The sequence below is a fragment of the Calidris pugnax genome, unplaced genomic scaffold (assembly GCF_001431845.1).
Source record: "Calidris pugnax isolate Ruff unplaced genomic scaffold, ASM143184v1 scaffold23, whole genome shotgun sequence".
Classification (NCBI taxonomy): domain Eukaryota; kingdom Metazoa; phylum Chordata; class Aves; order Charadriiformes; family Scolopacidae; genus Calidris; species Calidris pugnax.
In genome coordinates this window covers 650,824-666,873 of record NW_015090772.1, presented here as the reverse complement: position 1 = coordinate 666,873, position 16,050 = coordinate 650,824, and the positions used below count along the sequence as shown (strand labels likewise).

Below are 16,050 nucleotides of genomic sequence, written 5' to 3'. Positions count from 1 at the left end.
GCCACGCCCCACCAGCCGCCAGGCCCCGCCTCCCTCCGTAACGGGCGGGGCCCCGCCCTCCCCGCCGCTCCCCATTGGCCAGCGAGGCTATATATAGACGTCACTGCACGCGGCCTTCCCTTTCCGCCTCGGCCTCCACACGGCGTTGTCAGCGTGAGTGCGGGCTGCCGCCTCAGGGGAGCGGGGAGGCGCGGGCGGGAGAACCGGGGGGCGGCGGCGGTGCCTGTGCCTGCGCCCCCGCCCCGCCGCTCTGATCTTTGCGCGCCCCTCCGCCGTGCCGAGCCGCGGGGAAGGCCAGGGCCTGGCGGCGGGGGGGTGGTGAGAAGAGGCGGCCAAGATGGCGGCCGGGGTTCCTGGCGGCCCTCATGTGGCGGAGGGAGGTGGGAGCCCTCCTCGCCCGGCTCAGCCGGCTGCTTGTGCCCGCAGGTTCCCTGTCGTCGCTTCCTAAGGGAAACCCCACAATGTCCGGAGGTCTCGATGTCCTGCAGATGAAGGAGGAGGATGTCCTCAAGTTCCTCGCTGCCGGGACCCACCTGGGAGGCACCAACCTTGACTTCCAGATGGAGCAGTATATTTACAAAAGAAAAAGCGATGGTAAACGCGTAGGATGGGATGGGCCAGAGGGCTGGAGCGCCTTCCCTATGAACACAGGCTGAGAAAGCTGGGGTTGTTAAGCCTGGAGAAGAGAAGGCTTTGGGGAGACCTTATAGCAGCCTTCCAATATCTGAAGGGAGCTACAGGAGAGATGGGGACTCTTGGTCAGGAAGTGGAGTGACAGGACAAGGGGTAACGGTTTTAAATTGGAAGAAGGGAGATTTAGATTAGAAAATAGGAAGAAATTCTTTGCTGTGAGGGTGGTGAGGCACTGGAACAGGTTGTCCAGAGAAGCTGTGGCTGCCCCATCCCTGGAGGGGTGCAAGGCCAGGCTGGATGGGGCTTGGAGCAACCTGGTCTGGTGGGAGGTGTCCCTGCCCAGGGCGCAGGGGGTTGGAACTTGATCTTTGAGGTCCCTTCCAACCCAAACCATTCTATGATTCTGTGACCTAAGTGGGCAGCATGGGTTTTGTGGGCACAGCTGAGGAAAGTGCTAGTGCTTGAGCTCCCTAGCAGTTTGTCCATGGCCTGAAAGGTACAGACATCTTAGGTGGTTGAATCACATTACTCCGAGAAGTAGGATGCAATACAGGTGTTTAGAACTTGGTGATAATCACAGTAGACTTGGGCAGTTCTGCTAGTTCATGACCATAGGAAAAAAACTGTTTTCATATCTCAGTAGTGATTTCTGGTGCTTGTTTGCTTTGTTCTTCAATCTGAGCTGCACCTTATTAAAAGATTTGAGAAACTCGGTGTGAGCTGGCAATGTGTGCTCACAGTCCAGAAAGCCAACTGCTGGGCTGCATCAAAAGAAGCATGGCCAGCAGGGCGAGTGAGGGATTCTGCCCCTCTTGTGAGACTCCACCTGTAGTATTGTGCCCAACTTTGGGGTCCTCAGCACAAAAAGGGCATCGACCTGTTGGAGCAGGTCTAGAGGAGGGCCACCAAGATGATCAGAGGGCTGGAGCACCTTTGCTATAAAAAGAGGCTGAGAGAGGTGGGATTGTACAGCCAGGAGAAGAGAAGGCTCTGGGGAGACCTTATTTATAGTGGCTTCCAGTATGTGAAGGGGGGCTACAAGAAAGCTGGAGAGGGACTTTATTAACAAAGGCATGTAGTGATAGGATGAGGGGTAATGGCTTAAATCTGTGAGAGAGAAGATTTAGACTAATTATCAGGGAAAAATTACTACAAGAGTGGTGTGACACTGGAACAGGTTGCCCACAGAAACTGGCTGCCCCATCCCTGGAGGGGTTCAAGGCCAGGCTGGATGGGGCTTGGAGCAACCTGGTCTGGTGGGAGGTGTCCCTGCCCAGGTCAGGGGGGTTGGAACTGGATGATCTTTAGGTCCATTCCAACTGAACACAGTCTATGATTTTATGATTGACGCTTATACCAGGCCCTGTTTCATGTTAAAAGGGGGGTTGGAACTGGATGATCTTTAGGTCCATTCCAACTGAACACAGTCTATGATTTTATGATTGACGCTTATACCAGGCCCTGTTTCATGTTAAAGGTTGTTGGAAGTATGCTACACTAAAACCATATGGGAGGACTTGCATTGGAATAGCTTTCCACTAACTAGAATTTCGGCGTAACCACAGCCGTGTGACAAGTTTAATGTCTGTTTTAAGATTTTGTATTTGCTGGTTGCTATAAAGCCTTTTTTCACCAATAGGTATTTACATCATCAACCTGAAGAGGACCTGGGAAAAGCTGCTCCTGGCAGCCCGTGCCATTGTTGCCATTGAGAACCCAGCTGATGTGAGCGTCATTTCTTCTAGAAATACTGGCCAGGTACGGACATTTACAGGTCATGAGGCCTGCAGTCTTGGGAGCAGGATTGTCTTGCCATGCACCGTTGCCTGCCTGTGGCAGCTTGATGATAAAAGGGGAGTAACACAAATTTTGGAGCATTTTTTTGGAAGCATGTTACTTGTATTGTTACACTTGCAGCTTAGAAGAGATCAGTTGAAACCCACCACACATTTTTGTAGTTTCAGGGTGTTTGATAACTTACTTTCATATCCTCCTTTGGGTTCTTCCTGGTGGATTTCTGGCATGTTAGTGGTGAGTCCCGTGGACTCACCTCAGTCATTCTTTGAGCCATTGGCACTGCTTTTTCAGGACAGTAAGTACGTGATACAAACGTTTTCTAAGAAATCGTTTACTCTGATATTGAGCAAGGTGTAGTAACTAACAATTTTTAATTTTGTCTTAGATTTTTAGCAAAATAATTCTGTCATAGATGTGGACACAATCTTTAAATAAAACGCAATTAGTGTCTGAAGTTTATCTCTCAGCTTAGCTTCTCTGGAGCGATGCAGGTTGTGCCACGGACGTTCAGGAAGATTATGGGGTGTATTTGCAAAGGAACAGCTGGGGTTCCTGTGGACCTGACCTGCACACTGTTAAAGCTTGATGCTGAGGCTGGTTTCTGGCCGATGAGCTCTCAAGTGTCGGAAGTGTGCTACAGCAAACCCATGGCGGGGTTTTCGCTAACGCCAGGAGAGGGGCTCCCTCTATGAATGGAGTTTGATAGTAGGCCCTGCCACACGCCCAGCTGTCTGAGAAGATGAAAGCTGTTGTAAGAACTGCCAACTGCAATTCTAATGGACACAGCTACAGTTTGTGTATCTTTACGGCTGAGCTTTCTCTGTAGTTCCTGGATAATGAAAAGATTATTATTTATATAAAGATTATATATTTATTATGGAAGGAAATTGCCTTTGACTTTTTCATAAGGTGTTTGCTTTATCCCCCCTTCCATGATTTGATAGTGAGACTTTGGAGTAGAGCTTGCAACTAAGTTCAGGGGAAAAAAAAAAAAAAAGTTTTTTATTCTGTATCTTGATTTCTTGCTTTTCTGGTGGAGATGATCTTTTTAACTCTTGGTGTAGCATTTTTACTTTGTCTCGTTCTGCATGCAGAGCTGTTGGTGAGCCCTGGGTTTTGCAGGAACTCAAACAAACAGCTCCCTGACAGCATACCCGGGCGACTCGGTTGAAAATGCAGTTTTCCTGCTTCACCTTTGCTGTGGTCCGTTTTGCAGCGTGCTGTGCTGAAGTTTGCTGCTGCTACCGGGGCCACTCCTATTGCTGGACGTTTCACCCCCGGTACCTTCACAAATCAGATCCAAGCAGCTTTCCGTGAGCCACGGCTCCTGGTGGTTACGGACCCCCGGGCTGATCATCAGCCGCTGACAGAGGCATCTTATGTCAACATCCCCACCATCGCCCTGTGCAACACCGACTCCCCGCTGCGCTACGTGGATATCGCCATTCCCTGCAACAATAAGGTAACGGCTTCCTTGTAGCCTTCAAAGCTGCTTCCTCCAGAGCACGCCCCAGCTTGCAAGGTGGATGCTTTCTGCAGGGGAGGGTTGGCTTGTATCTTGCTTGTCTCCTGGTGTGATGAGCTAATTAAGGCCCCTTGCAGGCGGGTGGGGAGGAGGAGAGGAGCTGCACACAGTTGGAGCTTGGAGCTGAGGCCAGTTTGTGGCCAAGGAACTCTCAAGTGTAGGACGTGTGCTATAGTAACCTGGCAGGACTTTTCGCTGACGCCATGAGGGTCTTTGTGGCCCAATGAGTGGAGTTTGATAGTCATTCTTGCCACAGTTTGTGAATATGAATGAAAGGTAAAGTGAACTGATGAAGAAATTGCTCTGAAACGTTACCTTTCCAGAAACCACCTGATGGGTAAAGGCGAGGGAGATGGAAAACTCTCTGATCTCTAGATATTGTTGTTCACCAAAACTAATGCCAGCCAAATCTGAGTGTGCTTGTTCACCAAAACTAATGCCAGCCAAATCGTTCGTGTGTAAGATTTGCTCATCTGGTCAAGTTTTCCATTTCTTCATTTTAGCATATGTGATAGGCATAATCCTTCTGTTTTGGGCAATGTTTGTGTGGGGTAGTGAGCAGTGTGAAACTCCATAGCAGGAGAATTGCTTGAGGATATGGTATATGCAGGAAATTCAGGTGCTGGTGATTGGAGTGTGCTGTGATTTCTGCAGAGACTTTAAAATGTCTCTGGGCATTTTAAAACTTGCCCTCTCCTGAGTCCAAATATGTGCGTGTGTAAGATTTGCTCATCTGGTCAAGTTTTCCATTTCTTCATTTTAGCATATGTGATAGGCATAATCCTTCTGTTTTGGGCAATGTTTGTGTGGGGTAGTGAGCAGTGTGAAACTCCATAGCAGGAGAATTGCTTGAGGATATGGTATATGCAGGAAATTCAGGTGCTGGTGATTGGAGTGTGCTGTGATTTCTGCAGAGACTTTAAAATGTCTCTGGGCATGTTAAAAGTTGCCCTCTCCTGAGTCCAAGTATGTTAAGTGTGGGCATTAGCAAGTAATGCCTTTGTCTTGCCAAGCAAGAACCTTGGATTGACTGCAAATAAGTCTTGCTTTTTTAAAGAAAAAATGGTGTCAGGACAAGAGGAAATGGGCACAAACTTGAACATGAGAAGTTCCATCTAAACATGAGGAGGAACTTCTTCACTTTGGGGGTGGCAGAGCCCTGGAAGAGGCTGCCCAGAGAGGTGGTGGTGTTTCCTCCTCTGGAGACATTCAAAAGTCGCCTGGACATGGTCTGTGCAGCCTGCTCTGGGTGGACCTGCTTTGGCAGGGGGTTGGACTAGATGATCTCCAGAGGTCCCTCCCAACCCCACAGCATTCTGTGATTCTTTGTTTTCAGAGGTTTAGCTTTACATGAAACCTCAACATAACCCCTTCCAACCCCATAGCATTCTGTGATTCGTTGTTTTCAGAGGTTACATGAAATCTTAACAAAGTTTCTCTTCTGTTCCAGGGAGCCCATTCAGTGGGTCTGATGTGGTGGATGCTGGCGCGGGAGGTCCTGCGCATGCGTGGCACCATCTCCCGTGAGCACCCATGGGAGGTCATGCCTGACCTGTACTTCTACAGGGATCCTGAGGAGGTAGGAGACCTCTGGAAGGAAGCGTGGCTGTGCGAGGTGTCCTGCTTGTGCTCCTACCCCATGGTCCTGTGTGCCCGCTCTTGAGGACGGGTTTTGCCAGTACAATAACTTCATAGTTAAGGTGGTGGTTAATTAGTCTTGTCTGTTGTTAGTTGGTGTGTATTGTCTGGTGTGTGACAGTGAGGGCGGCGAGGTGTTTCTGGTGGGAGGCTTAGGCTGCTCTCTTCCTTGCAGATCGAGAAGGAGGAGCAGGCTGCTGCTGAGAAGGCAGTGACCAAGGAGGAATTCCAGACCGAATGGACAGCCCCGGCTCCGGAATTCACCGCTCCTCCTCAGCCAGAGGTTGCAGATTGGTCTGAGGGAGTGCAGGTCCCCTCTGTGCCCATCCAGCAGTTCCCCACCGGTCAGTTTGGGGGATGTCTGTGGGGAGTTTGGGGGTGTGTTGTAGCGGGTGGGAAAAGCTGGGGTGTGCTAAACCTTGTTGTCTTTTTAATTGCAGAGGACTGGAGTGCCCAGCCTGCCACCGAGGACTGGTCAGCAGCCCCCACCGCCCAGGCTACCGAGTGGGTGGGCACTGCCACGGAGTGGTCGTAACTCCAGTCCCGCTGTACTGTGAGAGAAATAAAGACTGGTTTAATAACACACCGTGCTCACTACTGCTTTTTTTTAAAACTGGTTGGCGGGTGAAACGCGTGGGGAGTGTGGGGCAGTCCTTGGCCAAGGGTGGGACGGGGTCTGTAAACTGCTGTTTCACCCCCCAGGTTGGGAGTAGCTGCCTGGCTGCGTGGTGTGGAGAGCTCTTGAGTTGGGAGCTGCTCCCATGGTGAAGCAGCAGTTCTAGCGTCCCTGTTACCCGTTTCTGCCTCAAAAATACTGCTGCAATCCTCCAAAAAACCAAAAAAGTTACTTTATCCGCTTTAACTTTTCTGAGGATTGTATGATTTCTGCAATTAATGGCAATAACGGGAGGCAGACCCTTCAGGAAGAGAAACAGGGGTTTGGTGGTGGTGGACAAGTGTTCAGATTGGATCCCCTATTCCATGTTGTTGGATCCCCTATTCCATGTTGCTGTGGTCTCACTGGTCGTCTTCTAACTTCAGACGTGGCAATCAACCTGTAAAGAATGTATTAAATTGTTTTCCTTTAGCACCTGTACTTGTTTGCTTTCACTGTAAGATGCAAATTAGCAGTAAAAATACCTAAAGTAAGCTATGGGTATTATTGCACATTAGCTGCCCAGAGGAAGCTTACCTTTTTTCCCCGTTGTCTTTACCTATTAGATGAATGGCAGCTAAAGATAATGTTAATAATTAACGGCTTTTAGCCAAGAGGCGTGTGAGCACTTTACTATTGGGCCTGGAAAGGGCCCTTTTCTGTACTGTTTGCGTGCTCAATGTTTTTTGGGTGGGCGTTTCTGGCACGTCCTTTCCAGCACCCAGCAGTGGGAGGCTTTTTCCTGCCTCCCGAGGTCTGTCACTGCCTGTCACCCCTGTGGGTGGGGTGAGAGCCTGGTCACTTTGGGATTCCTGGGTGGGTGCGGTGGCCGGAGCAGGGACAGCCCATCCAGCAGCTGCTGGTTTTGCTCCACAGCTCTGAGATTGCCCAGAAGAACTTGTTGCCCTGCTTTTCCTTCTTGCCCCTTCCACATTGTTTCCAAACTCACCGTTTTGCCCCTTTTTCACTGCTGTCCCTTTTTCTTACCTGTTTTCTAACCTCCTCTGTGTGAATGTGTTCCAGATCCTGAGAATGTGGTGATCATCAGACAGCTCCTGTGTAGGTGATGGGGCTGTTTTAAATCAGCCATAGCTGCACCCAGGGACTTGTTACTGAGATGTTGCTGGCACGTGGTGATGGTTGTCATCTAAGGATTTCCTAAAGCATCACTTGGGATGCTTTGATGATAATTGTCTTTTTTTAGGACCGAGGACTGCCGGTAAGAGGTGGATCACACAGCTTGGGAAAAGGGTCAGGAGCAGGATCTCTGTGTGTGGATTCAGAATTACCTTTCTGGGATAACTGAGGTGGGGCAGGAGAGTTCTTTTGCCTGGAGCCCTGCGGAGGGGATGAATAGCAGCCCTTTCGAGGAGGAGGCAGCCTTGGCTGCAGCAGCAGAGGGCACGTTGCGGGACCGCTGTGTTCTTCAGCGCGGGGGTGGAGGCAGCAGCAGAGAGGTGGCAGGAGATCTGACATCTGCCAGAGCTTCCCCTGCGGCAAATACCTTGTCTATACGATCTCTTGAGGCAGCACAGAGGGACAGGGAGAGGAACTAGTAGTTCCTAGAGACACTGGCATATTTATTATGATTTTTTTCTTTTTTCCTGGAAAATGCAGTATTGATGTTGAAAAAGGACAGCAGAGAGCTTGTAACTGTTTTCTTCTGGATTGATCTGATTTGACCCAAAGTGTTTTAGGTTGAGGTCTCTGTGTGGTGAAAACAGTTTCTTTCCCTTGAGAGTCTGGGAGTGTTCCTCTTCCCCATGACCACCTGGTTTTGGGTCGGTTGGACTGGGTGTCGTGGTTTAACCCCAGTTGGCAACTAAGGTAGTCACTTGTTCACCCCATCCCCTTTTTGCACCCTCTCCCCAAAGAAAGAGAGAAAAAACCCTTTATTATGATTTTTTTCTTTTTTCCTGGAAAATGCAGTATTGATGTTGAAAAAGGACAGCAGAGAGCTTGTAACTGTTTTCTTCTGGATTGATCTGATTTGACCCAAAGTGTTTTAGGTCGTGGTCTCTGTCTGGTGAAGACAGTTTCTTTCCCCTGAGAGTCTGGCAGTGTTCCCTTTCCCCATGACCACCTGGTTTTGGGTCAGTTAGACTGGGTGTCGTGGTTTAACCCCAGTTGGCAACTAAGGTAGTCACTTGTTCACCCCATCCCCTTTTTGCACCCTCTCCCCAAAGAAAGAGAGAAAAAACCCCACATGGGTTGAGATAAAGTCAGTTTAATAGAAACAATGACAGAAAAGGAAAAGTAACAATTGTAACAGTAATAATAAGGACATGGGTAGCTCTCACCACCTGGTGAATTGGCACCATCCTGAGCAGTGATGGCAGATTCCTGCCCCCCTGACTGACCCCCATTTATCTACTGAGCGTGGTGTCTGTGATATGGAGTATTTCACTGGCCATTCCATCCTTCTGTCTGTGCTTGTGTGAGAAGCTGAAAAAAAAAAGCCCCAGTTGGCAACTAAGGTAGTCACTTGTTCACCCCATCCCCTTTTTGCACCCTCTCCCCAAAGAAAGAGAGAAAAAACCCCACATGGGTTGAGATAAAGTCAGTTTAATAGAAACAATGACAGAAAAGGAAAAGTAACAATTATAACAGTAATAATAAGGACATGGGTAGCTCTCACCACCTGGTGAATTGGCACCATCCTGAGCAGTGATGGCAGATTCCTGCCCCCCTGACTGACCCCCGTTTATCTACTGAGCGTGGTGTCTGTGGTATGGAGTATTTCACCATTTCACTGGCCATTCCATCCTTCTCTCTGTGCTTGTGTAAGAAGCTGAAAAAAAAGTCCTTGAACAGTGTAAAAATCACTTGGCAACAACTAAATACAAGAGGTATTATTGTTGATATTCCCTTCACAGCAACGACTAGAAAGAAAATGAACTCTTTCCCAGCTGAAGCCAGGACACTGGGCTGGATATGCTGCTTAGGAGAGCCTTTTTCTTCCACATCTGGTCTCAACAGGAGGTGGCTGATGTTGCCGAGCATCACCGAGTCCCTCTGGAGAAACGAGATGCTTGAAGAGTCCAGTCTGCTAATATGCTACTATCTGATCTGTGAATCTCAGGCATGAGATGAGGGCTTTCTAATTCCCTCCCTCATTTATATGCCCCCCAATTTATAGATGTTCCTCTTCCTCTCCGGTCATTTCTTTGCCCAAATAATCGCATCATATTTTTAGTATCAGAGTGGTGGTGTAGGATTATGTAAAAGCTTTTACAGGAAGAAAAAGGGCTTTATGCAGGGTTGGAGGGACTCGGCTCCATTGGCTTAAATCCTGGCTGCAGAACTGTTCCACTCCCTGTCTGTAGGTTGGGGAGAGCGAGCGGCTGCCTGGGGTTAAACCGCGACACGTGCACAGAAGCAGGCTGTGATAAACACCTTGGGCACGGTGTTGTGATGTACAATCTTAACCCATAACTGCGATTTTTTAATTTTTTTTTTTAATTTCTTGCTTCCTGTCACACTGATTCCTGAAGGGTTTTTTTTTTTGCTATTTTAATACTTGTATTTTTAAGACTACACCCTGCCATTTTTCTACTCTCCAAATCTGAGAGTGTGTCATTTTTATTTATACCTATCCCTGTGCACATTCAGTCACTGACGAGTGAAACTATGTAACAAAGATACTTTTTTTGTTTTATTTTCCTCTGTGGTTGAAAGAACATAACATTTTTCTAGGCTTCTGCTTAAAAACTCAGTTTATAAAGTTTGTAAAGCCCGAGTTGAACTGGTGTGTCTCTTCTCGTGTGAGAGAGTCCTAAATATTTCTGTCAGTGTTTGTTTGGCTGGCTACAGGACTGCTGTTTTTACTGGTACTGCTCAAGCATGAATAAAATAAATCCCTCTAAAGAACGTGGGCTGTGGCCTTTGAAATGGTGGCTCTCTAGCCCTTCTTTGAAGGCAAGGAAAACCTGATCTGGTACAAAATCTTTGCGCTCATCTTAAATGCCATCGTGCTACACCCAGAAGGGTTTATTGAGTTGAATCACTCGGCTAGCTCTCTACATTTTGAGTCTTCCTGGTGACCAAGGGGTGCCACAGTCTCCTTGTGCATCTGGCATAGACCACCTCTTGGCAGCATCGTGTACCCACCACCCTTATGGGGGGAGGACCTTGGGTTTTTTAACAGCAGGGCAGCTCAGAAGAAGAGGGGGTGGTGTGGGCTGGAGTTGGATGCTGAGGATGGGGAAAAAAAATTAACCTTTTGGTTGTTCAAAGGGACTTTACACCTATTGAGGGGTGTGCAAAGAAGGGTGGCGCGGTGCACAGTTTGGAGCTGGGCTGCCACGAGGGCAGTTGTGTCGAAGACTAGTACAAGCTTCTGCCATCACTGGCACTGCTCACTCCTGCCTTCCCTGACTGGAAACCCCATGGTGTGGCCGTAAAACCTAGAAAGTTGCTGCTGAAGCTCGCTTTTCTTAATTACCACTTGTAATGCAGAATTTGTTAGCGTTGCCCAAGAACCTGGTTTGGATCCCAGAGGCCCACCTCACCTCTGGAAAGCTGAAGGGGTGCTGAGAGTGAAGGAGATGGCCTGGATATTTGCCTTTTGGGTCTGAACTGAGGTCAGGGGGACCATACCAGCCTTTCACCACACTCAGACACAGGCGTGTTAACAAAAATGGCTTTTTAGGGACATGGTTTAACCCCAGTTGGCAACTAAGGTAGTCACTTGTTCACCCCATCCCCTTTTTGCACCCTCTCCCCAAAGAAAGAGAGAAAAAACCCCACATGGGTTGAGATAAAGTCAGTTTAATAGAAACAATGACAGAAAAGGAAAAGTAACAATTGTAACAGTAATAATAAGGACATGGGTAGCTCTCACCACCTGGTGAATTGGCACCATCCTGAGCAGTGATGGCAGATTCCTGCCCCCCTGACTGACCCCCATTTATCTACTGAGCGTGGTGTCTGTGATATGGAGTATTTCACTGGCCATTCCATCCTTCTGTCTGTGCTTGTGTGAGAAGCTGAAAAAAAAAAGCCCTTGAACAGTGTAAAAATCACTTGGCAACAACTAAATACAAGAGGTATTATTGTTGATATTCCCTTCACAGCAAAGACTAGAAAGAAAATGAACTCTTTCCCAGCTGAAGCCAGGACACTGGGCTGGATATGCTGCTTAGGAGAGCCTTTTTCTTCCACATCTGGTCTCAACAGGAGGTGGCTGATGTTGCCGAGCATCACCGAGTCCCTCTGGAGAAACGAGATGCTTGAAGAGTCCAGTCTGCTAATATGCTACTATCTGATCTGTGAATCTCAGGCATGAGATGAGGGCTTTCTAATTCCCTCCCTCATTTATATGCCCCCCAATTTATAGATGTTCCTCTTCCTCTCCGGTCATTTCTTTGCCCAAATAATCGCATCATATTTTTAGTATCAGAGTGGTGGTGTAGGATTATGTAAAAGCTTTTACAGGAAGAAAAAGGGCTTTATGCAGGGTTGGAGGGACTCGGCTCCATTGGCTTAAATCCTGGCTGCAGAACTGTTCCACTCCCTGTCTGTAGGTTGGGGAGAGCGAGCGGCTGCCTGGGGTTAAACCGCGACACGTGCACAGAAGCAGGCTGTGATAAACACCTTGGGCACGGTGTTGTGATGTACAATCTTAACCCATAACTGCGATTTTTTAATTTTTTTTTTTAATTTCTTGCTTCCTGTCACACTGATTCCTGAAGGGGTCCAGTCTGCTAATATGCTACTATCTGATCCGTGAATCTTATGCGTGAGATGAGGGCTTTCTAATCCCCTCCCTCATTTATGGGCTTTCTAATTCCCTCCCTCATTTATGTGCCCCCCAATTTATAGATGTTCCTCTTCCTCTCCGGTCATTTCTTTGCCCAAATAATCGCATCATATTTTTAGTCTCAGAGTGGTGGTGTAGGATTATGCACGGTGTTGCGATGTACAATCTTAACCCACAACTGTGATTTTTTTTAAATTTCTTGCTTCCTGTGACACTCATTCCTGAATTTTTTTTTTTTTTGCTATTTTAATACTTGTATTTTTAAGACTACACCCTGCCATTTTTCTACTCTCCAAATCTGAGAGTGTATCATTTTTATTTATACCTATCCCTGTGCACATTCAGTCACTGACGAATGAAACTACGTAACAAAGATACTTTTTTGTTTTATTTTCCTCTGTGGTTGAAAGAACATAACATTTTTCTAGGCTTCTGCTTAAAAACTCAGTTTATAAAGTTTGTAAAGCCCGAGTTGAACTGGTGTGTCTCTTCTCGTGTGAGAGAGTCCTAAATATTTCTGTCAGTGTTTGTTTGGCTGGCTACAGGACTGCTGTTTTTACTGGTACTGCTCAAGCATGAATAAAATAAATCCCTCTAAAGAACGTGGGCTGTGGCCTTTGAAATGGTGGCTCTCTAGCCCTTCTTTGAAGGCAAGGAAAACCTGATCTGGTACAAAATCTTTGCGCTCATCTTAAATGCCATCGTGCTACACCCAGAAGGGTTTATTGAGTTGAATCACTCGGCTAGCTCTCTACATTTTGAGTCTTCCTGGTGACCAAGGGGTGCCACAGTCTCCTTGTGCATCTGGCATAGACCACCTCTTGGCAGCATCGTGTACCCACCACCCTTATGGGGGGAGGACCTTGGGTTTTTTAACAGCAGGGCAGCTCAGAAGAAGAGGGGGTGGTGTGGGCTGGAGTTGGATGCTGAGGATGGGGAAAAAAAATTAACCTTTTGGTTGTTCAAAGGGACTTTACACCTATTGAGGGGTGTGCAAAGAAGGGTGGCGCGGTGCACAGTTTGGAGCTGGGCTGCCACGAGGGCAGTTGTGTCGAAGACTAGTACAAGCTTCTGCCATCACTGGCACTGCTCACTCCTGCCTTCCCTGACTGGAAACCCCATGGTGTGGCCGTAAAACCTAGAAAGTTGCTGCTGAAGCTCGCTTTTCTTAATTACCACTTGTAATGCAGAATTTGTTAGCGTTGCCCAAGAACCTGGTTTGGATCCCAGAGGCCCACCTCACCTCTGGAAAGCTGAAGGGGTGCTGAGAGTGAAGGAGATGGCCTGGATATTTGCCTTTTGGGTCTGAACTGAGGTCAGGGGGACCATACCAGCCTTTCACCACACTCAGACACAGGCGTGTTAACAAAAATGGCTTTTTAGGGACAGGCCAACACCTGAGCATCACTGCTGCCTGGCAGGTTTCAGGTGGATGATGGTGGTGAGTTGCAGAGTTGCAACAACACGAGGTTGCAGATCGTTTCCAAGACCCCAGTAGATGGGGCTGTTATTCCTGGTTTGTCCACATTTTGAGCTGCTGCTTGGTGGCCTGGACAAGCAGTGGCTGGAGAACTGGACAGAGCAGACACCCCAGGGGGAGGGAAGGATGGGCAAAAGCTGCTTTGTAAGCACACCTGGACTTTTTGGGGTGATTCCCTGTGGTGAAAGAGATGCTCTGGCCCTCCTAAATATCCCAGTTGCTATTCAGTGCTGGTGGAGAGACTTAATACCATTGCAAATCCCCTGGCCACGGGACTAGTGAAGTGTCTCCCTCTCCAGCCTCCATCTCTTGCTGTTGGAGCAGAGCTGGTCCAGCTGGCTCTTGCCCTGCCTCTCGCCTGGCTTTTTGGCTTCCCTGTAGCAGGATGGTGCTGTCTCACAGGGATCATAACACAGTTTTTGTAAAAAAACTCAAACCCTGCTGCTTTTCTGTATGTATCTGGGTGTTAAACTTGTTGTCTTTCGTGCTCAGCTGCAAACCTGGATCTTGCTTTTAAATTTCTCTAAGGGAGCAAGTGTGGGATGCTGCTGGCTTCCAGGGAAACACAGGGCTCCTACTTGAAAATGCTTTGGAAACTTTCTATCTTGTCTGTCCCGCTTGGCTTATTGCTTCTGGCGTTTCTAGAGTGACTTGTCTTCTCCCTAGTACTCCCAAAACTCATAGGTGTACAATTCTCTGCGCCTGTTGTCTTTGCTTAAATAGAGAAAAAATAAGCAGCATGTGTAGAGGGGGAATCAGAGCGTGTACCACTTCCCTTCACTTGTTATTTCTCTGTTAGAAGCTCTAATTTGAGAGACAAGATATAAACAAAAACCACCACTTCCCCCTCCACAGCATCTTTTTCTGGAGGCTCCTTTAAGCCACATGCCTGCTCCCACCTGGGTGAGGTTTTACGAGCTCCAGGTGCTGGCGGTTGGAGGTCCCCTCCCCTTTGCTCACAAGGACTAGTGTGGGGTAGGAAGGAGCATGCTCTTGGCTTTTCTCCTTGATTTTGTGAGGCAAACCCACTTTGCCTGGATGCTACGAGCAGCCAAGCGCTTCTCCATCAGCTCCTTCAGGTGGGCCGAGGAGTCTAGCAACTACTTTTTCTGACTTCAAGGGTTCAGCCCTTTGAAAATTTTTTAAATTAATTTTAAGGCTTAAGCATGGCTTGGATTCCTCCTTGACTTCTAGACTGCTCCTGCACTTTGTTTTAAATTTTACTTTCCTTCCATGAAAGCTAAGTGTTTGTGGTTTTGCTTCAAAATGAGAACTGGGATTTTTTGAACTATACCTTGGATATAGAAGCAGGAACTTTATTAAAATGTCAAACCTGAGACTTGTGATATAAAATGCTGCAAGTTATCAACATCGTATGGCGCCCAGGTGGGCTGAGCATTCTTTGAAGCTGTCCTTTTGTTGTGGCAGGTTGATCTGTGCTGACTGTGCTTCCCCGGGACCCGGAAGATGGGGGCTGCTCCGCTCAGGTAAGCGTCAAGCTTTTGCATTTATTTAATTTTTCTTTTAAATCTTGGGAAGCTTTTCTTCTCCTGTGACAAGAATAGTGGGTTGACCTTCCCTTCTAGTATCTGTTTGGCTACAGGCAGGTTAATGGAGGCTCCTTTGGATGCGTTTTGGCACTGTGGAGCCCCTGCATCCCACCTCTCTGGTGCTGGTGGGATGGATTTCCAATAGGGTGGGTTTCAGGTAAGTGGTTACTTACCCAAAGAGAGGTTGCTTACCCAAAGAGGTGAGGAGAGCTGTCCCACCACCTTGGCCTTTGTGGACCCATTTAGGGGCTCTCAGCTTCAGGCCGGTGCCTTGCTATCCCCTCAAACACTCCGAGGCTCCCTCTTCACCCACGGCCAGATGGAGCAATAGCCTTGCAAATAGCCTTAAATAAATGTTACTTTCAAAGGCTCTGCCTTCCACCCCTCAGCCTTCCAGGAGATGCCAGGAAAGGGGCATGGAGCTGGCTGCAGCTGCATGTGGCTGTCAATGCGTCAGTGCTGTCTTCCCATCACCCGAGGAGGGTAACGGTCTGAAACGCAATTAGTAAATGAACCGTGACTAAGAGGGGTTGAATCAGCACCCGTCTGGGGTGCTCTCCTGGCCCAGAGGCACACAACTTGGTGGTGGGTGGGAGGGATCCGTGGGGCAGGGTGGAAGGAGGAGGATCGGGATGTGCCTGTGAGGTCTTGCTATGTTTTTTGTTGGAGTGTCAATAAAGAGATGTGAGCTCTGCAAGCTGTCCAGACCAAAATCACACCTAGAAAACCCTTTTCCAGCTATGTGTGACCACTCTATATTTTTAGAATTATATTTGTTGTTTTTTTTTCTGCTGGAGTTTGGGTTGGAGGAGTGCTGTGAGCAACGTGTGTCTGATTCACCCCCATGAAGTGATGGTTTTGGCACAGTTTGGTGGGTAACCAGTTTAAATACACTTACTTGCCTTTCACTTCAGCGGCACCGTTGTAGCATTGCATACCCAGGTGGTGACTTGTCCTCTTCCAGGACAACTAGATCAGCTCTTCGGAGCTAGAAAAAGGTCTTTAAAGCTA

General features: G+C 48.0%; 2 protein-coding genes across 2 annotated transcripts in view; both read left to right on the top strand.

Annotated features, from left to right (window-relative positions):
- Window positions 1-115: 115 nt before the first annotated feature.
- Window positions 116-6,176, top strand: RPSA (ribosomal protein SA). Its single transcript, XM_014941678.1, has 7 exons — window positions 116-153; window positions 427-594; window positions 2,273-2,391; window positions 3,647-3,892; window positions 5,406-5,534; window positions 5,769-5,937; window positions 6,034-6,176. Exons 2-7 carry the CDS (start codon window positions 462-464, stop codon window positions 6,126-6,128), a joined length of 891 nt encoding a protein of 296 aa, XP_014797164.1. The 5' UTR covers window positions 116-153; window positions 427-461; the 3' UTR covers window positions 6,129-6,176.
- An 8,740-nt stretch (window positions 6,177-14,916) lies between these two features.
- The window catches only part of MYRIP (myosin VIIA and Rab interacting protein), a 414,556-nt gene continuing 413,422 nt past the window's right edge, over window positions 14,917-16,050 (top strand). Inside the window, exon 1 of the mRNA XM_014942311.1 lies at window positions 14,917-14,976. The gene's annotated coding sequence lies outside the window, so the exon portion shown is untranslated. The remainder of the gene's footprint in view (window positions 14,977-16,050) is intronic.

What these genes read in the sequence shown, in the direction of transcription:
- RPSA (XM_014941678.1), top strand. Translation starts at nt 462, where the DNA reads ATGTCCGGAGGTCTCGATGTCCTGCAGATGAAGGAGGAGGATGTCCTC. An exon ending in TTACAAAAGAAAAAGCGATG is followed by an intron (nt 595 to 2,272) that starts GTAAACGCGTAG and finishes TTTCACCAATAG; the next exon opens with GTATTTACATCATCAACCTG. An exon ending in CTTCTAGAAATACTGGCCAG is followed by an intron (nt 2,392 to 3,646) that starts GTACGGACATTT and finishes TCCGTTTTGCAG; the next exon opens with CGTGCTGTGCTGAAGTTTGC.